We start from the raw sequence: 24,534 nt of genomic DNA, 5'->3' as shown, positions 1-24,534 counted from the left end.
TGTAGCCCTGACGATAGGCCTAATAAAACCAGCCTCATTTGCATACCAATAGCAGGCGCCATGTGTGGTTAGCGGCTAGTGCCCCAGAAACATGGACTGATGGGAGATGAGGAAGACCGAGCCCCCGTGTTGGCTTTTCTTTGTCCTCTAAATAGGCCTTAACTCTAATCCACAATTAATTTTGTGGAATCGTCCCACTTTATTGAGCTTAACCTTAAATCTGTATATGCCTGAAAGTTCTCAATCTATAAAGAGTGTGCAGGATGCAAAAATAAAAGCTTAGGTTATGAAAATTGTTTTCATGTCTCCATCTGAAGGAAGCTGCTGTTTGAATCGCTTGCCATCAGACTGCTGAGAGCAAAGTGACTTAAGGGGCAGAAACTATTGACCCCGAGGTTTCTAGCACAGAGTTCGGGACATTATTTTCCAGAGAGAAACTACTGAAAGTAGACAAAGTGCAACACATTTAATAAGTGAATTAAAACACGATGGGCATAGTTCTGAAGTGTTAAACTCCATCAGTTGATAGATGGGTAATGGATTTTCTAACCCAGAAGGCCTGAGTTCCTGATTCAGCAAACACGTCCTTTAAAAATGACAGAAAAAGTTTGTTGTCCCCAGAGTTCAGGCAGTACCATCAAAATGTAAAAAAATTTGGTTTGTTTGGTTTCTCGTGTAATATTTGAGAATATTTTTACCAACTCAAACTTTATTAGTAGCCTACAACTGCATTGCTGAGGATCACTGAATGATGTTATTCTCACCTATAAAAATATGTTTCAACCAAAAACACATTTTTGTTTAGCAAATTGGCAAAAAATTGCAGAATAATGAGAGAAAACAAAAAGCACAGCTGCACAGTTGTTTAGTTTTATTAGAGCCCAGCCAATTCATTGCTGGGTCAATATTAGGAATTTACAGGTCTATCAATATCTGCAATTATAAAGACTGATAAATGATGTGATCTGTGTCCAGGAAGCATGTTTAACAAACTCTGAGTTAATTAACTCAATTAAATAACAGTCAACTGTATCTTCACCATGAGTTAAGCACATGTGAGAGTAGGTAGGGAAAGCTGTCGTAAATAGAGCTCTGCTAGAGCAGAGCCTTCCAGCAGACCGTATCAGTGCTGACCATAATATAATATGAGGGGGTTTTTATGTGAACTGCTGTTATTTGCTCAACTTGAAATTTCATTAGATGAAACATTTAATTTCTAAATCTAATTATTCAGCTGTAACCTGAGAGGGACAAAATGTAGGTGACAGAAACTGAAGATAAAATCTGGAGAAACGCATCAGACACGGTTTACTGACGGCCCTGTGGTATTAGTTGCTGAGATGGCAACAGCAGCTCGGGGTTGGATTTGCCCTCCGGTCAGGTTTTTTATTAGGTAAAAGTTATTTTTGCTACAGGTTATTACCATTTTGTTGTTCCAGTAATTATCCAGTGAGGATAAAAAAGCTTCATGAGATTGAAATAAGAACTATTTCCAATCTGATCCAACATCAGCCTTCACTGATTGATGGCGGCTCTCTTACAGCCATACCAGAGATGTTTTAGGAGTGAAGAGTTCAGTAATAGTTTCACATTTAACTGAAAAAATGCAGATTGGCTTTTCAAGTCTTTAATGAATTTAAAGTTTTGTCAGTAAAGGAAAACATGCTGTAAGAAATGTCTAATCTTGTATATATTTTAAATATTCCATTGTAGTTGTGGGAGGATGAGCTATTTTAAATCTGCAGCTTTACTTCAGACTCTGTTACCATGGTAACTGACTCAGAATTAAAGTTAAATCTTTCTGTAACAAAAACCTGAGTTTCCCTCATCTTAGGGTCAACGAGTTGTTAGCTAGACCTGCCTCCCAAAACAGGGTAGAGGTTAGATAAAAGTCAGTGAACAACTACAAACAACGACTGTTACGTTTCTTGTGTCTGAACACATGAAACATAAACAAGTGATAATCAGCCTGTAATATTTTTCGATGCCAAATATCTGCATCGGTCTTAAAAATCTTGAGCATTATTAACACTATCTATATCATATAAAGTCACAGTTATCGTGATTCCTCTATTTTAGCTGTTTTGTTATAGGTTGAGTTTAGTGTTTTGGCTCATTTGACACAAATTTCCAGATTGGCCAGAAATGTTGAATTATAAAACCAAACACTCGGTTATTTTAACGACTGCAGGTGTAACTACAAGGTTCTCCTCATTTCCTCGTTCCCGTCAAACTGTGTCAGTTTAACCTCGGTGGGGACAGAGAGGCGGTCTGGGAGGCAGACGACAGCTTGGATTGAGGGGTGAAGAGGCTGATCTGACTGTGTAAGAGATCGTCTGTCCTCTTAAGCGCCCCCACCCCATGCTGGGCTGCTGTTCCCTCACAGACCATATGGCAAAGTCTGAGCTCACCTCAGCTACGCTCACATAATGAGCCTAATGACCGATCAGTGAAACTGCATTTGCTCTGTAATGTACTTTTCTGTCCATCGTGACCAGGTATGACCTCGTGCACATGCCCAGACTTTGAGCATGCTCATGCTGTGACGGTGTCATCAGTTTTTGACCAGTAGAGGGGGCTCTAACACTACATATTAGCAGGCGTCTCCAGAGCTGTAATGCACATGTTCCTTGGCTGTCCTGCCTATGAGAATACTCAGTGATAAATAATGCCTCCCATTAATTATAATTATATTTTTATATTATTATTATTATTATTTTTGGCTTCCACTGACGATTAAAACAAAATAATCAAAAAGATAACTGTCTTTTTTTTTTTTTTTTTTTTTTTTAAGTTTCATATATCCACATTAATGGCATTCATTTCTGCCTGTAGGCTTTTGCAGCACAACATAAAAATGCAGTGACTAGAAGTGGAAAAATTAAAAAAAAAATCAAAGCCTATAATGATAAAAGCATAAATATATTTGACCCTACACAAATTTCCCATATCCATGCCACACCAATGGGTCCATTACAGTTTGTAAATATGTAAATAAAAGTTGTAGGCGAAGTAGGGCTGGGGGTCATTTGAAGGTTCAGGATCACTTGTCCTGCTCAGTTTGTGAGACACTGACCTCTAAGTGTGAGGTTGTCCTGTGTATGCCAGTCGAGCTCTTAGTATGTGTGTATGTGTTCCTCCCCTTGCTGCCCAGGAATATGAAAATGGTGGATATTGTAGCTCAGAAAATGCCCTCAGAGAATGACGTGCTTGTGGCGAGAAGCTTTCTTACGAAGATTTTGCGAAGTTCCATGAGGTATGAACCTGCAGCTTCATTGTAATCCGTAGTGAACATTTTCTTTCCTTCCTCTCCTGTCCTTCATTCCTTTGTGTCTGCCTTGTGCCCATAATCACATAAATCATATATATAGTAATTTTATTACTGGTCTTATAGAAAGTCTATCTGCACCCATCGGCATGCCTTTCTGTGTTGTGGTTCATTAGATGAATGATGTTCATCCCATTCATACAGCATGCAGTTCATTATCTGCTGGTAACTGATAATGCAATTAATGAAACTTTGTTGTTTTTCATGTTTGTTTGATTTGTGACATGGATCTCAGAAAGCAGCACCTAAAAGGGTAGGTTTCTTATAACTAAAAATACCTGGTTAATCAGGGAGTTGCATAAAAGTAATAGTTTGACAGACAAGCAGCAGCTCATTCAAAGTGTAGATTCAAACAGAAAAATCACACAGAGCCGATACATTTAGAAAGAAAACTGAAAATGATGAATACACTCAATGAGAAGGACGACAACATGCATAGCAAATGAGAAAGCTGTGATTTTAAGAACAGGCTTAAAGGTTGTTACTGATTCTCTGAGCCTTACCTCTTCAGGCAGGTCGTTCCACAGCTGAGGGGTCCTGATGGTCAAGGCTCTATCACCTCTGGATTTAACGGAGCCCAACTCAAGGAACTAAGGCTGCAAAGTGACTTTTATAGGATATATAACTGCTATATAGTTTTAAAAAAAAAAGCAAGCAGGGAGCTGATGGTTTTGCGCAAAACCAGCAAATAGCCAGGGTGCTGCTCTTGGAGGAGAGTGAGTGGCTTTTCATTCATGCCTTGTCAGTCATAGTGGAGGGAGGGTGTTCACTCTATATAAAATCAATCAGGTCTAAAGAAAGTTCCCAAAGAAACAAATTATACTTTTAAGTTTCCTTTTTTCCTGATAATTTGTTGGAGAAAACTTCAAAAACCAGGTTTTAGCTTTAGATTGTGACACTTGGAGTGGGTGTAAAATTGATTTTAAGAAAACCTTGCATGTTTTTTGTTTTTTTTTGTTATTTTAAATGTGGATATCTCCTTTACTGAAGGTGGTTTGGGGCCTGTACAGACCCAAACCTTCAAGGACAGACATAGGCGTACTTCAGGCCTTTTTGCAGAGCTTTAATGACTGAAATTAGTTGGTTCACAATAGTGTAGACACCTATGAATGATTTTTCTTTTCCCAAAAGTGATTTATTTCTGCAACAGCTGCTTTTTTTGCTTCACATGTTCACATAACTGATTGTCCCTCTTTGTAAAACCTTAGTGACTAATCATAGTGCTCACTCCCGACCATTTTATTATTTAAATTTCAACTCAGGGTGAAGACCATTAAAGGTGTAATGAGTGGTTTCACCTCTGAAGAATCAGGCCTGGCTCTTGTGTTTCAGCAGAATGAAAAAAAAAACATATCGCAGCAGAAGTCTGACTCCAGTGTGATTAAAAAAATATCCAACTTTACACAAAATGTGCAATGTTTTTGCTTATTGGGTCACATTAGTGGCTTTAGCAGCATCTTCCAGTTGTAGTGGCTCATTATGTGGAAGCACATACTGTTTTCCATAAGGATTTGGTCTCTAATCCTAGTCTGTGTTTTTTGCCCTCTCTGCAGGAGGAATGAACCTATAAGTAGGCCTCACTCCTGGCACTCCACCAAGTTCAATGAAAGCCAACCAGGGACTGCCAAAACACAGTCTCCACCCGCGGCAGTCTGGCACACTCACTATGATGCAAGGTACCTCAGACTCTGAATGTTACACATAAGCACTTTTGATCAGCAGTATGTGATTATGTGCTTCGTGTCCTGTAAGCTCTAAATCAAGGGCGTCAAACCCGTTTTTGTTCATGGGCCCAATTTGATCTCAACTGGGCCTGACCAGCAAAACCACTCCAGAAGAAATTTTCCCCACTAAATTTTTCTTTCAGTGTTTAAAAGAAACCAAAAAATTAAACTTCACAAAGAAATTTCACAAACAAACCTTTATAAAGCAAGTGATGAAGCCCCTGAAATGTGCAACCTCATTTACAAATCAGAGTGGAGCTACGAGGCAAAAAACCTAAACTGTAAAATATTTCTTTTTTTACTTGGGACTTTGCTTAGTTTTAAATATATTTTGAATGCAAACCAAATACATTAAAAGTAGTAGCTTTGGTGGAAGACACTGGTACAACCCAACCTACAAAGAGTTAAGACCAGGCTAAGAGTCTGTCTCATGAGGGCAGCTATGAGTACCTGCCAGCCTGCCTCTGCTGAAGGATGTTTTAAGGTGCCGACAAGGACGAAGAGAGGACCAGACCCGATGACTCACTCACCACAGGAGACCTCCATGGTGTCAAGGTTTGAGTGACAGAGCTGAAGCTATTACCACCTAAAGATGGTCAAAGATACTGAGAGATTAGGAGACACAGCTGCAGGTAGCAGATAGTCAATCCTTTCACTGGTCCACATACCTTGAAAACCTTGAAAGGTTTGTCTTCTAGATAGATCTTGGTGACAGAAGGCTCTCTTTTATTGACATTTTGGCTTAAGCTGAACTAAACATCCAGTGAGTGACCTTTCATAAATGTGCTGAACAGAAAGGGCTGCTTTTGATTTGTAACATAAGAAAAAAACACGAGCTTCATAGTGAAAATGAACACACGAAGTACCAAATGCTTTCTATCTCAGTTGTTTTTTTTATTATTGGAAATAAAAAAGAAATTAAAATTGGATTAATTAATTTTTGTATTTAGTTTTTGCATTTCAAGCAATAGCTATGATGTAGACCAGTCTCACATTATACCCCTACACCGAAAGGCCAAATACACAATAAGGCAGGGGTGTCAAGCATGTGGTGCAGGAGCCAGAACCAGGCTGCCAAAGTGTTTTTCTTTCATCATGCTACTCTGTGCTGGACCCACCTGAGATTCAATTGGCCTGAATGTAGCAAATGGCTCAAATAATGTATATTTAACAGGTTTTAAGATAAAGTGTTTAATCTGTGTTTACTTAATAATCTGTGTCTGTGTTGTTTGGTGTCCAAAAAGCTTATAATTAACTACATCTGAATGTGATAAAACGAACAGGTTACATAGTGGTGCAGATTTAGATCCCTTTATTATTAACGGCAAACTTTTAGAGCTGAAAAACCAGTTGTTGTTCTTCTGTTGTTCAAAAATCTGTCATTTCTCTTAACTTCTAGCTCGTCATCAGCCAATCTCTCCACCAGCTGGGAGCAAACAAACCTGCGCAGAGTGTCCGACCAGTTCAGCTCTCACGGCAGCATGGACAGCCTAGAGCATGTGTCACACCCATACGCCGCTGGTCAGCTCTCACACGCCAAATCAAACAACAGCATGGAGCAACTCGGAGGAGGGAAAAGGGACTCGGCCTACAGCTCTTTCTCCACCAGCTCCAGCACGCCGGACTACACCCTCTCAAAAAGCAATGCTGCTTCAACAGAGAACATGGTCTGCAAAGTCGGGCAGTGGGAGGGGGGAGGAAAGCACAACAGCAGTGGCAGAAATGGCCACAGCCTGGCTGCAGAGGGAGTCAGACAGGATGACAGGCTCACGTATTTTCAGATGCCAGGCGTCAGCTCAGGCTGCGATGGTCCACAGACCGAGGAACCGGCTGGTTCCCACCATTCAACTTCAAGTAGAACCAGCTTTGGGCCTGTTTGGAACGTCCCCGAGAAAAAGAAAACTGCTTCTTCTTCTCCTCCGCCTCCACCACCACCCACACGCAGTGATAGTTTTGCTGCTACTAAAGTCCATGAAAGAGGGCTGGTGATTGCTCACCCCGAAGGAATCGATTCCCACCTGCAATCCAGAGCTTCATGTGAAAATCGCTGTCACAACATTTCACCGAACAACGACCATGACAGTTTTTACTTTCAGTCTGAAAAATCCCATCAGGACCAGTTCACTTCAAACAAACGGTATTCCCACTCCAGTGATGTTCGGCAGCCCACCCATGTTAACCAACCTTATCATCAAAGACACCACAGCGAGAAAACCACTTTTCATCCTCAGCCTTGGGCTACTTCTGCACCAAAGCCACAGAACGTAGGTGGGTATTATTACAGCATGCAGGAGGTATCTGCTAACGGTTCAACACAACACACTGGCCAGAACCAGAGAAAGAACTTAAGTTCCTCTACAGGCCCTGACCAAAACACAGAGAGCAGCGGGCACAGCCGTTACTACTGTGTGACTACATGCCAGCCCACACAGCCGAACCCTGTGTCTTTGTCAGGAATACCAGAGGACAGGGGCTGTGCGACATATCTGCCACAGACTGGAAATGAGCGAACCTCTCACAGTCCGCTGACGGTTGCTAAAGTGAAGTATCATCTGCCCCAACAGCAGCAGCACTCACACGCTAAAGACACCAATGGGTACAGCAAGCACCAAGTCACTAGTGTACATGAAAACCCTGCACTTAAAACGGGCTCAGAAGATTGGGGAGGCCAGAGAGGGCACAATACACAGACAGAAGAATCTCGGCACAGCAGTCAGTCTGAACAGCGCCGGCTTCTACCACTGCAGCACAGAGAACTGCCCCAAGATGTCAAGCACGACAGCCAAAAGAGCAACAACATCTCCCCCCAGGCCAACCCCATGCTCCACTCACTGTCTTTGGATGTCGCAGGGCAAGATGATAGAGGAAGAGGCGGTGCAGTTTCTGACGAGTCCACTGAAGCTAAGCAGTTAAAGCGCGAAGACCGCTTTGCCACCACACTGAGAAACGAAATCCAGATGAGAAGAGCAAAGCTGCAGAAAAGTAAAAGTGCGGCTGTCCTCCCCTGGGTTGAGGGTCAGGCTAAAGAAGATCAGGACATCTGGAAGTCCACCGAAAGTACAACTCCAACCTCCTCCTCCAGCTCCTACAAGGACCACCTGAAGGAAGTGCAAGAGAGGGTGCTCAAGGCTACATCTTTCAGGAGGAGAGACCTGGAGCTAGTTTTACCGGAGCACTCTAATGCTGAGGCTTTACCTAACTACCCTTCCTCGGCACATGCTCGCAAAGATGTCACGCCTCTGCCAGCTGTCACACAGTCAGCAACGAGCCATTCAGGAGGTCAGGTGACTCGCACTGGTGGTCGAAAGCATTTTCCTGCAGAAAAGAAAGTTAAGTCTTTCTCTGAACCAGACAAAATTCACAAAGTGGGGACGAAAGAGGGTGTCGCTCCAAGTGATAATACAAGCTCCTCATTAGACCAGCAGAAACTCTTTGAAGACGGTAGGAAACCAGGTCTCCCTCACCACATGCCCCTTGAGAGCCATATCAAGCACCAAAGTCGAGAACCCGCCTCTGTTGGTGCGACAGAGAATGCAATGAAAGGAATCAAAGGTAGAGATTACGCTGAGGAGGCCTTCAGAGTTTCTACACAAAAGCAGTCCATCCAAGACCAGCAAAGACTGGGCACGTTTGCCGAGTATGAGGCCAGCTGGAATACACAGAAGAAAGCTTCAGAGAAAAGAGTCTCTGGACGGTACAAGTCAGCTGATAACATACTCGATCCAGGAACCGAGGAGAGAGCCAGAACCACCTGTTCCCATGAGAGGTTCAGATCATCTCCATCTACAGAAGTCTACGAACAGGTGAGGCATGAAATCTCACGAGGTCCATGATCTCAGAGTAACTTTTGTTAAGATAGAATTATCAATGCACGAGATTTTTTCGTCATTTAGAAGTCCCTGTTGTGTCAAACCCTCTTGGTGGCCTTTACATCTCATTAAGAGCAAAAGTGCTGACTGAAGGTACAGCGACAAAAGAGAAGCCAAGTCAAATATTAATCCATGTTTATTCTTAGTGGCACACCCTCAACTTAAGGAAGAGAAAGGGGCAACCCTTTCACTGGTGAGAAACCAGGAAGCAGCATCATGAGTTGGTTTGAATAATTATCGAAAGAAAAAGTTAAGCCTCTGGGATACCTGGGAGCCTGTCTGCCGTGGATGTTTGTGCATAAATGCATTTGTTCGACTTTATTTACAGAAGATTCCAGTTCCTGCAAGGAAGTCAGAGGCAGAGTATTCAGAGCCGGAGAGTAAACCTGCTGAACCACTCAGCTCTGACACATGGTGAGTAAATCCTAAGACGTTATGAAAGAGCGATATCATGGCACTGGATGAATCCTGAATTAAAACCTGTGTGAGAATTAAGCAACAGCAAAAGTGGTGATAAAGTAGCAACTTCCTGTCGGTGAAAAGGCTTGTTAGAGGTCTTGTTTTGGGTCAAAGGCTGCAATGCATGAATAGTTTTTAATCAGATTTGGCTGTTGATTCTACAACACTGATATTATATGTTTTGTGTTTTTATTTAGATTTTAATGATTTAACTGTTTTCAATTCATTGTTGGTTTCCAGAGTGGGTTTGCTAGTTTCTGTTTGGTCTTTATTGTTTTAATGATGTTTAGTTTTGGTTTACTTTTTTATTATAATCTGGGGAGTTTATTTTTCTGGGGCTGATTTAAGAAGTTGAGAGCAGGTAGTGCAAGCACTCGACTCTCAGTCATATAGACCTCCCAGTATCAGGAATGGTCTCCCCTAAGGCCTCCTGAGATTGTCTTGTGTTGACAGATTAGCCCAAACCCATAATATCTTAAGCTAAAGCAGTTATTGTTTAATATTTTTGGTATTTTAGAAGTTTTTTAGTAAGTTAGTTTTTTGGGTCATACTGGGATACACAACCAATATACTAATACAGTTAAAACACAGTGTTTATCATTTGTGAAATACTCAGTCACTATTTCCATCTCCCTGAACACACATTTTTTTAATGTAGTGAAATAACCACACTTAGACGATATAGGCATGGAGGAGTTGTGAAATATTCCCATACTCACACCAAGACTAAATTACACTTTGTGTTATTTTAACGTGTTAGCGCTGCGACAGGTTGGTGACCTGTCCAGGGTGTACCTGCCTCTTGCCCTGTGGTAGCTGTGGTAGGCTCTGCGACCCTAAATTGGATCAGCAGATCAGAGTGAATGGGTGGATGGATGATGTTATTTTAAATGCGTTACTAATTTTTAAAAAGCTGTATAATGACTGTTTGTGCAGATTTTGTGTATCAGTGATCTTTAAAATCATTATTCTAGATAATAAGGCTGCTCAAATAAGGGTCTCAGGGCATTTCAACATGGCTACCAAGTAGCAAAACTTGCTTCTATAAAGATTTTGGTAAAATCTCATGAAAATATACCAGCTATGGCATTGGGCTGGTGTTATCTCCACTATACGGCAGCAGCAGAACAATTGGTGTTCTTACATGTATTTGCATCGATGCTTATCTCACAGGCTAATGTTGTAAAATTATTATCTTCAGTGAACAATTTAACATTGAATACTTGTTTTGCTTTTGCCGCACCATCTTCGTGTTTTTATGCTCATGAGCGTTATCAGTAAAAGAGGGCACAAAGCTTTTGGAGGAACACTGAAGTCTTTATAATCTGTTAACAGTGGCGCTGCCTGGGCGCAGCTGTAACAACATAAGCCGTCTCTCTGGCTGACTATTGTGTCGTTTAGTGGAGGCTTAGCGGTGTAGGCGAGGCATCTGAAAGTGTCCGTGACGGCAATAAAGCATTTCTTCAGCCCTGCATGGGAATATATGAGGGCCCGGAGTGCAGGGGGCCAGCTCGAAGGCATGACATTATCATCGATAAGATCTGCCAGTCTGCCTAACTGGATTTTTGTCAGTTCTAGCTGTGTGATTCTGAGAATGCAGGACTGTTTGGTGCAACACAAATATCCAGAGTGGGATATCTCAGCTTTTACAGCTACTGACTTCCACCATGAAATTAATTTGTGCGATTTAAGTACATAATGAACAAAATAAATAACTTAAGCAATCATATTTATGTGCTTTTTCTCTAACTAATCACCTCTGAGTGTGACAGGGACCAGGGGACTGATTAAGTTATGTATATAGTTAATAAATATATAGACACAAATTTCTCTATTGTAAATAAGTGTGGAAATATTACGTGTCATACAGTATGTTTATATTTAAGCTTCATAATCCTGCGAAGCTGTCTGTCTATATCTGTCTGTGTGTTTGTTAAAATGGATTAATGACTGATTAATCCCGCTCCTTGGTGACTGTTTGTGTTGCTGGTGACAGCTGACGAGTTCTCCTTCGATGACTCTGATATATTGTGTAAAATGCTCAAATGTAGCGTCACCTGTTCCACCTGTCCTTCTCTATCAGGAAATCCACTGCTTTGATTGTTTCGTATTTTTCCACGAGCTACATCCGGCCCGTCACGTCCTTCCTCAAATGTATGGATGGTAAAACTAAAATATTGTAGTTTAGCTTTAATTATTATAGAAGCTCAAGATGGGATAATTTTAAAAAGGTCAGTCAGTAGTTTTGAAAGTTTTCTCTGATTATTATGATTCAGTTTTGAGCCGTGTATGGTGACGTGGGGAGGGTGACTTCATGCTTTGTAACCAGTTATTCAGGAGTCTTTTGTCACTACCTAAACTCTCATGGGGGTGTCGAGTATCCGATGTTGAGCAACCTCTCACGTTTCCATTACAACCACGGCTCAGAGGGTGGTATTGTCATTGAAAGTCTGCGAGATGACTTAAGTGATCCGTGCTCCACCCAGTTATTGTTACTGATACAAGTGTAAAGAGACACCAACAGGTGCCTTCTGTCACAGAGAGCCACCAGACACTCACTTTTTCTTCAGTTCAGTGGAAATGACGAGATTAAAGCGTCACATTGGGTGAGTTATTTAATACGTATTTGTCTATTTTAGCCCTAAAGTGACCAAGCTAAAATGGCAGATGTCATTTATTACACTTTGTAAAGGAATATATCTTTTTTAATGGGTCTGTTTATGTTTTCTTTATGTATGGCATATACTCTAAATTATAAAGAATAATACCTTTTAAAACTTATGGTACGCATGAGCAGGGTTTTTCCTGCTCAGGACAGAACTTTGGTGGGTGTCTCTATATGTAAACATAATTAAGTCAAGCCAAAGACTCTGTGTTACCTTTATTTAGAAGTTTGTGTATTTATACTTATATTTGGATGGGTTTTTTTTACCCCATTTAAAAAAACAATTAAAAAAAATGATAATAAATAATAATGGTGAGATGTGATAGACTTTTACTCAGTCTTTCACACTCTTCCTAAAATGTTACCTTTTTAAAACCTTTTAAAAAAGTAAATGCTTCAAAATAACTTCCCAAATAACTGCCCTGAGACATTAAAATGGCTGTGGGGTGGTGGCACTTGATTATGATTATTTACAGTTTGTCAAATTGACAACTAAAAAAAAAACCTCATTAAAAACCAAAATAAATAACTGTGAAGAATTTAAATAAATGCAGCTTGAAGCTTTAGGTCATTAGATCAAAATTTCGCCAAAGCAACAAAAATAAATAAGTGGAAGACAAAAGCAACTGTTTCATGAACATTGATAATCATACCTCAGTTTTACACATTTTTATTTTTTTTTACCAGCTTACCACATTCTCACACTTTGCCCGGTGGAAGCAGTTGTTCATTGCGTAACTTGTTGCAGCTTGTATGGATTCATATTGGGATGTTTGAGTTACGGCGTCTGCCTGTCCACCAGGAGCTGCGTTTTATCTTACAATGGCAGATTAATCTGCAGATTAAAGCTGCATGGTGTATGAGTCAGTGTTATCTGAATGCTCCAAATTAAGGTTGTATTGGAGCATGTATGGAAATGTAATCTGTGTGCAGGAAACCACACTATTACAGCTAGATGCATGCTTTAATCATGTCTGAGTGATGAAGGCATTCAGACATGATTAAATCAGGTTGACAGTGGAAAGCATGTATGGCGATGCTCTCAGTGTGCTGCTGCTAAAACGCCAACCACTCAGTTCTCTGCTTGGGGCTGGTCCCTCTCATCTCTCTACACACGTGTAAAAAAAAAAAAAAAAAAAAAAAAAAAAAATCGTAATCTGTACCAAAAGCTTTTAAATGGAGCTGAAACCTTTAACTTCAATTTAGTTTTATGTAGCACAAGTTCACAACAACCATCACCTAAAGCAACCTTATTTTTCTGACACGAAGGTTTTACAGTATTGGAGAGAAAACCCCAACAATCTCATAATCCCCCATTAGAAAGGAATCTGCGAGAGTGGGAAGGAAGAACGCCCTTTTAACAGGAAGCGCTCAGCAGCAGAACCAGGCTGGATTAAATCACAATACAATTACAATAGTCCATCCTCAAAGTAATAAATGCACAGACTAGTTTTTCAGCGTACGAGTTTTCTCCTATGGTTAATGAAGGCCAAGATAAAGTGTCTGGTTAGACATCTCAGACGTGGTTTTGCCCACCACCATTTGGTTTTAGAAGTGAAGAAGCTTCTTGGATGAGAGCTGAAAGGTCTTCAAGAAACTTCAAGAAGTCCAGTCACTTTCTTTCCAAGCTCCCATGACCTGGATCACCGAGAACCTACGCAGACACATTGCTCTTGAAGTTGGACTGAAGTTAATTGGTTGCTGGGTTGTCGCTGCGTATGATCTGGCTGTTGTGTTCACTCACTCTTACTTTGTGTCAGTATGTCAGTGCAGTGGCTGCTGAAAACCTTGCTAAATGTTCTGTGGTGCAAGTATAACCATGGAAAACCAAAGAGGCAGTCTGTCTTCTGGTAAAATTACATATTAAGTTTATTTTTTGAGCAAACTGGCAGAGGAAAACAGACCAACGGACATCAACTGTTAAGTGACTACATTATACTTTATTATTCCTGTGATTAAAAAATAATTTTGCAGAGGCAAATGGGGGGAATCCCCCACGCCTCTTCATGCCTCTCCATGCAGCCTTGCAAATCGCACCCAGTATATAATGGCTCTGTTAATGACCCGTTTTCTCTGCACTGCAGAGTCGAATCATGCTTAATGATAAACACCTACAAGTTTAAATCTGTTTATAATCACCTTCAGCTCTCTGAAGACCTCCACACATCACGTTATCCTCCACTGTTTCCACTCCAAGGAGTTAAAACTCCAAATATGAATGAGGCAGGGGGAAAAAAGTGCTCTTCTGCTTCTAGAGGATTATTTATTCCTCTTTGCAGGCTTTGTGGGAACTGAAATATTCCTCCTCAGGCTGCCAGCTGAACAGTTACCCGCAGAAAGAGGGAGAGACGTGTGTCTTGTCGTGCTGGTGTAATGATAGTGGCTGCTGGAGAACAAGGCCCCTGCCACAGCGTATTATTTGATTGAGCTGCTGATGATAGCCCACGCTGCCTGGCTGTGTAATTAAAAGCTTTCCTTTGTGTTCCTCAGGTTCCCTGACAGAGCTCCAGGTGATTGTAAAGTGAGAGACAAGCCTGCAGAGTTTGAACATTACTCAGCGCCACCCCCTCCGCCCATGACGGGAGCAGACCCCGACTGCAGACACAGAGCTGCTGCTGCCACCCTCAACCACAGACCCACATCTATTTCTCTCGGCCTCACAGAGACTGCCCCCCCTCAGCCTGAGGACCACAGTCACACAGACCCGCACTCTGGACCCAGGAGAAAGCCCCCTGCACTAGAGAACCCTCTGCCTCCACCCAGATGCCCAGAGGTCGACTCCCACGAGTCCTCCGCCGGTTCCCAGAGTGAAGGCTTAACCCTCTCTGATCATAACTCCGCCTTCAACCACACCCACGCTGTTAAAGGAGACTCCGAGCAGGGCAAAGGACAAGGGGCAGGACATCATCACTCAGCCTCTCCCTCTGCGTCCTCCTACAGACCTTCAGGGCTGGCCAGCATGGAGGGGCACCGCTCACCATCTCCTCAGTTTTCCCCACAGAGACTCAGCGACAGGCCTCCGGTCTCTCTTCAGGATGAATTCTCAAACAGGTAACGTTTGGGGTTTTTTCCCACACATTTCAAAGCTCCACAACATTCTGAACAGCTACTGTAACTCCTCCGCTCATCGCGTCTTTATGCTTCAAGTACAAAGGGGCTCATTGAGAGTCGCTGCCTCTGTAGAGTCGACATGTGAGTGCTATCAAGGCGCAGTAAATTAGAGGGATTCTCTGTAGTTCAATGCAGGGCACAAGCAGTTCTGAGATTATTCTGCTCAAAATGTAAACGCCTCCATTTCTTAAGCCCCAAACATGAAACTGTTTGTTCATTTTCTTGATTCGGACCTAATTGATATCATCTGTAGCAAACTTATGACTGTACAGTACCACAGAAAGTGGTGGGAGGAGTCGAGAGGTCTTGGATATCTGAGCACACTGGGCATGGAAAAAATCTCCTCTGCCATCATGCAATGAAACTTTAAATCAGCTCATGGCTGAGAGAACCACAACAGGACGTTTTCTTCTTGTCTAAGTGGAAATTTTCTTCTCTCTCTCTTTTTCAGGATGGAGCATGTGATAGAAAACCAAAGCTCTGCAGTGAGGAAAGTGCCCATCAGGATTGTGCACTCGGGAGGAAATGCAGAGAAGGAAAATACACCATTTTTGCAGCACAGCAGCCCCCCTGCCATTGAAGCCGAGGGGCACGCCGTGACCCGGCTCGGCAGCCTCGGAGCTGCAGGTCAGGACTCTGTCTTCTGTGCCTTCACCAGGCAGAAGGAGCCTGATGGCGTCCCACACCCTCAAAAGCAACAGATGTCCCAGAGAGACGCATACATGACCACTATAGGAGATCACCTCCAACCGCCGCCACCCACAGACGTGTCCAGCAGCAATAAATTGGCGACAAACACAGGAGTGTCCAAGGCAGAGGATCAGAAAAGAGAGGAGCTGGCCAGGGACATCATGGGGAAGGACAAGTCACTAGCAGATATTCTGGATCAGAGCAAGATGAAGACCACAATGGACTTGATGGAGGGCATCTTCCCTCAAGGGGAGCAGCTGGTGGAAGAAGCTCACCAGCGCAGGAAGGTGCAGCCGAAGCAGACAAACTCCCGGCCCGCTGAGGAAAGGTGAGCATCGAGGTCATCCATAGGTGCTACTCGTGTATGCTGTCACCAGGGGGCAGTGTCAGAAGAATGAGGAAGAACCGGGCTGTTGGTTCTTTAGCCTTGTTCCACTGCAGATAAGACAGCAGAAATGATTCAATCATAATTGAGTAAAACTGACCACTACAAACAGCTTCTGTGACCTTTTTAAAACTAAATTTAATTTGGTGAACTTGTCTTTCACTTTCATTGGCTGAGAAGCTGGCTTGAACCATCAACTTTCAGGCCTTTCAGTGCATCTCTGACACAGTTTTGTTTTTTGTGTCACTTCATGTCGCACTGGTAGCGTTTCAGGAGCTTTAAGCCTGAACTGGATTTTTTTTTTTTAAAACTGAAAAAACACCTCTTGTATCCAACTTCCTGTCCTCCTTGTCTTCTCTGCACTGCTTCATGTGTTTGTAAAAGTAAATTATTGATGATTATAGAGTCTGCGTGCAGGCAGAATGCTGATTGGTTGAAAAGTTGGCTTGAACAGGAAAAGGAGTGGCAGCTGTATTAACTACAAAAGGGAAGAGGGATGGGGAAAAAATCCTCTTGTGTGATAAAACCAGCAGGAGAAGCTCAGACGGCAGATGATGGTCTTTTAATTTTAAGCTATAATAGAGCAGTGGCTGTGACTGTTACTGAATGTGTTACTGTAGAATTTGCATAACCAAGCAAATCACAGTGCTTCATCTTTAGTCTTGTGATGCTTGGAAATGTGATTTGAAGCTCTGAGCAGCACAATGAAATTTTTCAGGCTTTGGTTTGAGTTGCCCAGTATTAAAGTCATTGGCTGTAGAGATGTCTGGAAAAGAAATGATTTTCTTTTTTTTTTTCATGATTACAGCTTGAATAATCTCACTCTACTCCGTGTTAGTGTGCAAAAAAAGGTTTCATTGTTCAGATACTTACAGACTTAACTGTAAATCTGATTTAGGGGTGAACTGTCCCTTTAAATGTTTGTATTCCCCTCACTACAAAGCTGCTCCTGGGCTCAATTTTAACTTTTACTTACAAGCAAGCACCCACATGAAAAAGCGCTGACTCCCATCATCTTTGCAGTCGTGAAGCTGCTTTTATGGCATATTTAAACTTGTGAGTCAGTCACTTACCTGTTTAACACACCTTGTTCAAACTGATGAGAGTGTCTGCATATACTTGTTAGTCATGAGGTGAAACTTCCTGGAAAATGCTCTTTTCATGTTTTTCTGCATTTCTGAGTTTCTTACTGAATTTATTTCAGGGAAAAGGAGGACAGCATGGCAGCAGCTACCTCAATGGTGACCAGCTCTGCATATTACAGCACGTCTGCTCCCAAAGCTGAGCTCCTTATTAAGATGAAGGGCATGCAGGACCAGGAGCAGGAGGAGGAGGACTCTGAAGATGAGCTGGACAATGATTTGGCCAATAAGAAGGTACCAGAAACCAGAGTTTGCTAGTTAAAAAGCTTTACTCTTAGTACTGTTTTGGACTAATCTCTCAGCTTCATCTTTTTCTGCAGCAAGAGCTGATCGACAGCCTCAGCAAGAAGCTCCAGGTGCTCCGGGAGGCCCGGGAGAGTCTTCAGGAGGACATCCTGGACAACAACGCTCTGGGAGAAGAGGTGGAAGCCCAGGTCCAGCAGGTCTGCAAACCCAACGAGCTGGACAAGTTCAAGATGTTTGTGGGGGACCTGGATAAAGTGGTGAGCCTTCTGCTGTCCCTGTCGGGCCGCCTGGCCAGAGTGGAGAACGCCCTCAACAGTCTGGAGGAGGATGCTACGCCAGAGGAGAGGGTGAGCAAACCTTCAGGAATTATTTTAGATAAAGTTCCACTTCAGGCACAAACGAGTGGTGGAAAATGAATGAAAGAAGCTCAGTGTGAGTGTTCAGCTGGAAGAGGTCAGTTAGTCTATTTCATGAAGCCACGCTAAACTTGACCTGCATGCTAAGAAAATTTTGCGAGTTACATGCCATTGAAGTACAAAAGAATTTACCATGTGCACTTTTTCAGATTTCCTACAGTAATAAAGCATTCAGGGTACCAGTGCTCATTTCCGTTCCTCTGCATCAGGGATGTCAAACATCACGGTCGGCATCCAGCCCACTTTAATCAGTGATATGCCCTCTCTGCCAGTGTACAGTAGTTAAACTACACATTTAATCCCTGAGCTTTCTTATATATAAAAAAGAAGTGCAACTTTAACAGAAATCTGTCAATATAACTCTTTGGGCTTAATTTTAAAGAATTAAATGTTTATGACTTAATTACTTTGGTGTAGTATTAATGGCCGCGGAGGTGGTCTTCATCAGTAACTGCAGGAAACTGCAGGAAAAAGTACAAAACTTCTGAAAATAGAGTTAAAATCCAAAATCTCTGTTCTCTGTCACATTTCCCAAAGCCATCCAGTGGGCGGGACTGAAGTCTTTGCTGGGCTGATTCTGGCCCCAGCACCTTATGTTTGGCACTCCTGCTTACATCAGAGTTAAAGATAAAACGCTGAACAAAAGCAAGATTTTGGCTTTGCATTGTTGTTACTTGGAGTGGGTGTAATTGATTTGGTTTTGGTGTTTAATATTGTTTTTCAGCCCTGAAAATTTTGTGTCTGACTCCATTTTATTCATATTAATTTATGAAAGCTAGAAAAGGTAGAATTTTTTAAAGCTATATTTTTTATGTACTTTGAGGGCTTGTAAATCTATTAAAACAATTTTTTTATCATTATATGAATGGAAAGTTTTGCATGGCTTCATAAAATGTTTCAGTTATTGTATTGAGTAAGTCAGGTGGGACTTTATTCAGATTTGATTAATACTATATGTATAAATAAATAGGCAGTACTTCAGAGGCTCACACAGGATGCAGCGTGTGCTGGGCTCACCTTCAGGTTCAGTGTTTGGGGGAAAAAACAGAGGACAAAGAAAAGTAGCTCTATCCTGAACCCTTTGTTCTCATTACATCAAGAGCTTTAAGGCATCTGTGGAGCTACTGGAAGGAAGATCGAAGTTGAAGCTTTTCTTTGATGGAAACCTCCAAACTCAAACAGATGCTGCACATACAATTTAACCAATCCCTTAATTAAGGTTATTAATTGGTACAGTTTTTGATCTTTGACCATTCAAGACTTATGGGTGTGAAAGCATGTTTGATCCAAATGAGGTCACATTTGATTTAAAACTGGCTTCTTTTGTTTAATCTTGTTTTTGTAATGATTTATTTAGATGTATCGATACCAAATGAATAATTTGATATGGGATAGTTAATATACATCCTTTCACACTCTCTCTTTCTTCTTCATCAGCGTACGCTGATTGAGAAGAGGAAGCTGCTGATCCGACAGCACGAGGACGCAAAGGAGCTGAAGGAGAACCTGGACCGCCGAGAGGGTGTGGTATACGAGATCCTGGCGAGCTACCTGCAGGAGGACAGCCTCGCGGACTACGAGCACTTTGTGAAGATGAAGTCGGCGCTCATTATCGAGCAGCGCAAGCTCGAGGATAAAATCAAGCTGGGCGAGGAGCAGCTGAAGTGTCTGATGGACAGCCTGCCCATAGAGCAGCGGCTGGCCCTCTGAGGAGGACAGAGCGACACTGCTGGGTCTGAGAGTCACGTGGTTTCGGCTGCACATGAGCCCTGTGGCCAGCAGATGGCGGCATAGTTAAGAATCTGCACATAAACAGCCTATTTGATGCATTTTCCTGACTTTGTGAGCATGTGTGTACATCACAACCACAAAAAACTCCACGAAACTTTCTTTTTGTAAAGATGGTGGTATGTTTTTTTTGTTTTGTTTTGTTTTTTTTGGCATCAACCAACCACTGTACCTAATGCCCTTTTATGACATTTTTGCTTTGTTTCTTATGATTTTTTTTTTTTTTTAGTAATTTATTATAGCCTTTTGAATCTGGAGGAGACAGTATTTTATCTTCAACCGATTTAGCTGATGCGTGCTACGCACTGAGCATTTAAGAGTATTTATCAAGTATAAATAATGTCACGAGATCTGTCAAATCTGGCTAAATATGTCAGTAAATTCATCATTCTTTACCTTTTACACTCAAACTAGTGGCCTTTTTTTAATAAAATATCCGTGCCCCTGCTTTCCTCACTGAAGAAACATTTCCTCGAGATGAAGATGCACGCACCTGCATAGAGAGGAGAGTGTTTAACATCACTAAACAGAAGCAGCACTTGACGTCCAGGCTTGAATGGTCACATTTGAAGTGCGCCGAGAACCACTGCACACACTCTTCAGTCCACTTCTGCAGGTCGCATTCTTCAGAGCGCTTTTTAGATTTATTCACAGGCAGAAAAGTGTAAAAATCCACAGGATGATGTCACCACGTACATGTTGACCAGGTGTTTCTGTGTTTCGTCTTCTCACGTCACCGCGGTTTTGTTTTTCATGTTGCAGAAGTTGAATCTCAACACTAAAAGATGTTCAGGTTGATGATTATGCAAACAGATGTGGAGATAAAGAGCTTTTTTTACGTTGACCTTCAAATTTCAGACTCTATGGATTAAATCTGTCTCCCAGATACTGGAGAACTTTTTTTTTTTCCTGCACATTTCAATTTGTTACAGTTTCACACACTTCGTGCACTTCTACATCCTAAATGTCTTAAAAACTTTATCAGCTGTGCTCCTTTCTGTCAAATAAACGAGTCTGCTGTAGAGTCTGACTGAGGTCTTCTTCTCTCTGGTGTCATTCATTAACTCCACCACACCTTGCTCTCTCTCCTGATAAACACTCTTACATGGCAGGGAGCGTATTTAACAGCCCCGTCACATAACCAAAGCTAATCACACTTCATCTGCGCAAGGATTCGATCTTTATTAATAAGGTGAGACGCATCTAGGTGAGTCAAATAATTAAATATTATTAGGAGTGGTTTGAAGATTTGAATGAATAATCATTAACTACTGCAGCGCTCGCACAGACGGGTATGTACGGCTACAATAAAACGAGCTCTCGCCTCGTTTCTACTGTAGCTTTGTTCCTAGTTTCACAATAACTGGCAGAACTCTGTTTTTGAAACATCGGAAGGTAATGTCTTTCTCCTTAACGTACTGAATCTGAAGATGTTAAACCGATCGTATCTTAGCAGAACCTAGTCGAATTGGTGACCTAAAGTGCAGATGTGTGGCTTTAAGTGCTGTCTGTTATTCTTAAATATTAATAATCTGAATATTTGTTAATATATGCTTAATGCCTGTGTCCAGCAGCTGCTTTATTATAAAAGTCAATCAATGTCCACGCTGTTAACGTAAGAAAACAAAGACTACCTTTAAGAACGTGTGCAGTAGTTCAGGATGAGCGGAGTGAATAAAAAGCTAAACTACTTACTAATATAGTAACATGTAACGCTACATTATCTTTGCATACATACAAAACATTTTTTAAAAGGATTTAACCAAGCTGTCTATTCAAAGGGAACGTTTGCATAGTTATCAAAATATCTCCAGCAACAGGTTAAATATTCTAATACACTGACTTCGGTCACTGATTAGTTTCTGTTCTCTGTATTTGGCATGAGAAGATGTTTCTGCTGTAGCCAAAGTTAGGACACGCTCACATTAACATGAGATAAACTAAATTATAATTTGAGAATTAAGAGAATAAAAAATAGTAATAAAAAGCTGGAATTAACTGAAGGTTTAATGGGAACGGAAAGCTTTTCACATAAGTGGAAAAACATTCGATAAACAGAAAAAGTTTAAATTATGAATAGAAAAGTTAAAAGTAGTTGGGGGGTTTTATTTATACCAAATGAGACTGTAAATATGTGTTCTGTCTCTCATGTAGTCTTGTTCTTGTTGACCTGGACCTGAGTGCAAACTTTAATTTTACATCCTGGTGAAATGACAATAAAAATCCTACAAAAATATCATTAGCAGTTGAAATGTTTCAGGCTTGACAAAATCATGGATAAAAGGTAGAAGCTGTGAGTTAACAGTTGATATTTTTGTCTGAGAGCATAGATTAAAAGATAAAATCAATGCCTGATAATATGGATGAACAGATTAGATAAATGTTTATTACAGTTTATTTTATTACAGCAATATTTAGAAATGGTTATTTATTTGTCAAAGTGTTCACCTGAATTTTTTTTTTTTTAAAGACACAAACTGCAGTGAAAAGGAAACTTCGCACTGGCAATCAGTGTGTCACATTTTTAGGCCGGTGTTTGTAGGTGAACAAAACTGCAGCTTAGATTAACATCTGAATGAGATTGGTGGATCAGCGCTCAAGATGCTGTTCACTTTTTCACTTTGTACAGCCCGATCCGGCGGGGAGGTGTAGGAAGCCAGATCAGGCACCCCCCCCCCCCCCCCCCCCCCCCTTCCGACTCTCCTCTCTGCTCTCTCCTATCTTATCTGACTTACTTATCTTACTTCTCTCTATCACCTTTTCTGTCCCTTTGAAGAAATGATGCTCCATAAATGTTAAAGAGGTAAGTATTTTTCAGTTGCATTGAATAGATAGAATAAACTGTAAAAAACTAAACAGCAGAAACCAGAAGAGAAAGAACAGTTTTAACATAAACCAGTGACACACTCCGGGGCCTGATCAACCCTGGCAGGGCTTCCTTGGATGAGGGTGTCTAGTGATAATGGCCGAAACACCCGATGAATCCAAGGTCCACTACTGAGTGTCCCAAATTTTAATATGATAATTTAGATCAGATCTCTAATCCCTAAAACTAACCAAGGAAAAATGGCAGATTAGCTTGGGTAAAAGAACGAAAGTTGAGGCACACAACGATGTTTGCCGCTGGTAAAGTTTCTGGGCTGCTTTTCCTCATAACAGCCATCCCCCAAGATTTTCTCCGTTAAAGCAATGTATTGTCAGGGATTGTAACATCTAGTCCTTTACTGAATCAGTTGGACAATGAGTTAAAATATTTTTTGAGTGTTCAGTAAACATAATAAAGAGCGACACTTGAAGTAGTCATTAAAAGTAATGGAAAAATTAGTAACTTCATAAATTATTAGCCTTAAAAAATGAGTCAATGTATGGTTAGCTAAATGTTATCACTAAAAAAATGATGAGCTGAACCTGGTTCAGGTCTAGTTTAAAATGAGTTCTTGTATATGGTGCTAATTCTGCAGCATGAGAAAACCACTTTGCAACCCAGCTTCTAGCTTTCATATCATACCACTGTCTTCATGTACCACCATTCATTAAATGACTGCAGATGGAAATAATATGCTGACTTAAATGTGGTGACCAAACCCTTTAAAGGTTCCCTCAGAGCTCTTTTCAAATCAAAATACCCTTTATGAATGTTTAAGAATAATGCCGTAGTCTTAAGTTGTGCATGAGAAGCGCACAAGTCATCTTACCACGGCCCTGTGTGTGTTGTTGTTTGCAGCAGGAGTGATGGCTCCAGCGATCGGTCGCTCTGAGAATTAGTGGTCACACTGGACAACAATGCTTTACCTCACTCACACGGCTCACTGGCAGTTCCTGGGCCTGATAGTCGGATTCCTGGCATGGATCCTCACCATGACCACTGCCGGCCTCAACGAGTGGCGGCTCTGGCGAGTAGGCAATGCGTCCATCATCAGCTCGGGCGAGGCCTGGGTTGGTATTTGGAGGACGTGTTTCTACAGTCATGTCCTTCCCGATATGGAGAACTGTCGAAGCATCAGCATATCGGACAGCTTTCTTCCCGTGGAGATCCCCGTGGCTCAGGTGCTGATGATGCTTGCGGCCATCTTTGGTCTTGCCGGGAACATCTGTGCTGCAGTGGCGGTGAGGATGGCCTACTTCTCTGTTGAAGATCGCAGGAGCATCAGGCTGGTCTTCCTACTGGCGGGGGCGCTGTATTTGCTCACAGGGACGTCGTCCTTGGTGCCACTGGCGTGGAACATGAACTCTGTGCTGAAAAACAGCACCATAGACTTTCCTCCTGAGTTCCAAATCCCTGCTCCTCCTGTCAGCCAGCGAGTTGGCTCAGCCATTGGAGTGGGCCTCTGCGCCTCCATTGCGACACTCTTAAGTGGCCTGCTTTTCCTTTGCTACAGGTACGCTTGGCGAGCCGTGAGCACAGCGGGCCCTGGCGACCAGCTCAATGGCCCCTGGACAGTGACAACACTGCCACGCAAATCTGAACTGGTAAATAGAGCAGGCATGGATAACGCTGCCTTTCACAGTGAATAAAACTCAACAGAATAAAATCTATGAAGGGAGACTGACTTTAGGCCTTTTTGTTTTGTTTTGTATTTTTTAAAAAGAGGCTAGGTTTGATACTAGAACTACAAAGAAGACTGACTTGCCATATCTCAACCAGAAAACCAAAACAAAGAGCTAAAAGATGCTAAATTTCCTTGTGAACATACAAGGGATATTGATCAGT

The 24,534-nt window shown here is 41.8% G+C and overlaps 2 protein-coding genes across 6 annotated transcripts in view; both read left to right on the top strand.

The window, feature by feature from the left end:
* The window catches only part of shroom2a (shroom family member 2a), a 46,673-nt gene extending 25,828 nt beyond the window's left edge, over positions 1–20,845 (top strand). For 3 of the 5 annotated variants that reach the window (XM_063466316.1, XM_063466317.1, XM_065469721.1), the window contains 8 exons: positions 4,882–5,004; positions 6,452–8,855; positions 9,250–9,335; positions 14,536–15,096; positions 15,608–16,174; positions 17,436–17,607; positions 17,694–17,966; positions 19,473–20,845. In XM_063466316.1, coding sequence (XP_063322386.1) covers positions 4,882–5,004; positions 6,452–8,855; positions 9,250–9,335; positions 14,536–15,096; positions 15,608–16,174; positions 17,436–17,607; positions 17,694–17,966; positions 19,473–19,745 — 4,459 coding nt within the window. In that variant the 3' untranslated portion in view covers positions 19,746–20,845. Of the gene's footprint in view, positions 1–3,154; positions 3,257–3,563; positions 3,582–4,881; positions 5,005–6,451; positions 8,856–9,249; positions 9,336–14,535; positions 15,097–15,607; positions 16,175–17,435; positions 17,608–17,693; positions 17,967–19,472 lie in introns of all 5 variants that reach the window. The other 2 variants (XM_063466318.1, XM_063466319.1) reach the window with 2 other exon arrangements.
* Positions 20,846–22,517: 1,672 nt separating this feature from the next.
* Positions 22,518–24,338, top strand: cldn34a (claudin 34a). The gene is made up of 2 exons (XM_063467771.1): positions 22,518–22,626; positions 23,548–24,338. Exon 2 carries the CDS (start codon positions 23,607–23,609, stop codon positions 24,336–24,338), a length of 732 nt encoding a protein of 243 aa, XP_063323841.1. The 5' UTR covers positions 22,518–22,626; positions 23,548–23,606.
* Positions 24,339–24,534: the final 196 nt, after the last annotated feature.

The sequence above is a fragment of the Pelmatolapia mariae genome, linkage group LG23 (assembly GCF_036321145.2).
Source record: "Pelmatolapia mariae isolate MD_Pm_ZW linkage group LG23, Pm_UMD_F_2, whole genome shotgun sequence".
Classification (NCBI taxonomy): domain Eukaryota; kingdom Metazoa; phylum Chordata; class Actinopteri; order Cichliformes; family Cichlidae; genus Pelmatolapia; species Pelmatolapia mariae.
Note: the sequence above shows the minus strand (reverse complement) of the source record. Positions and strands in the feature narration are given on the sequence as shown.

Coding starts and splice junctions, on each gene's coding strand:
- cldn34a (XM_063467771.1), top strand. CDS start 23,607: ATGCTTTACCTCACTCACACGGCTCACTGGCAGTTCCTGGGCCTGATA.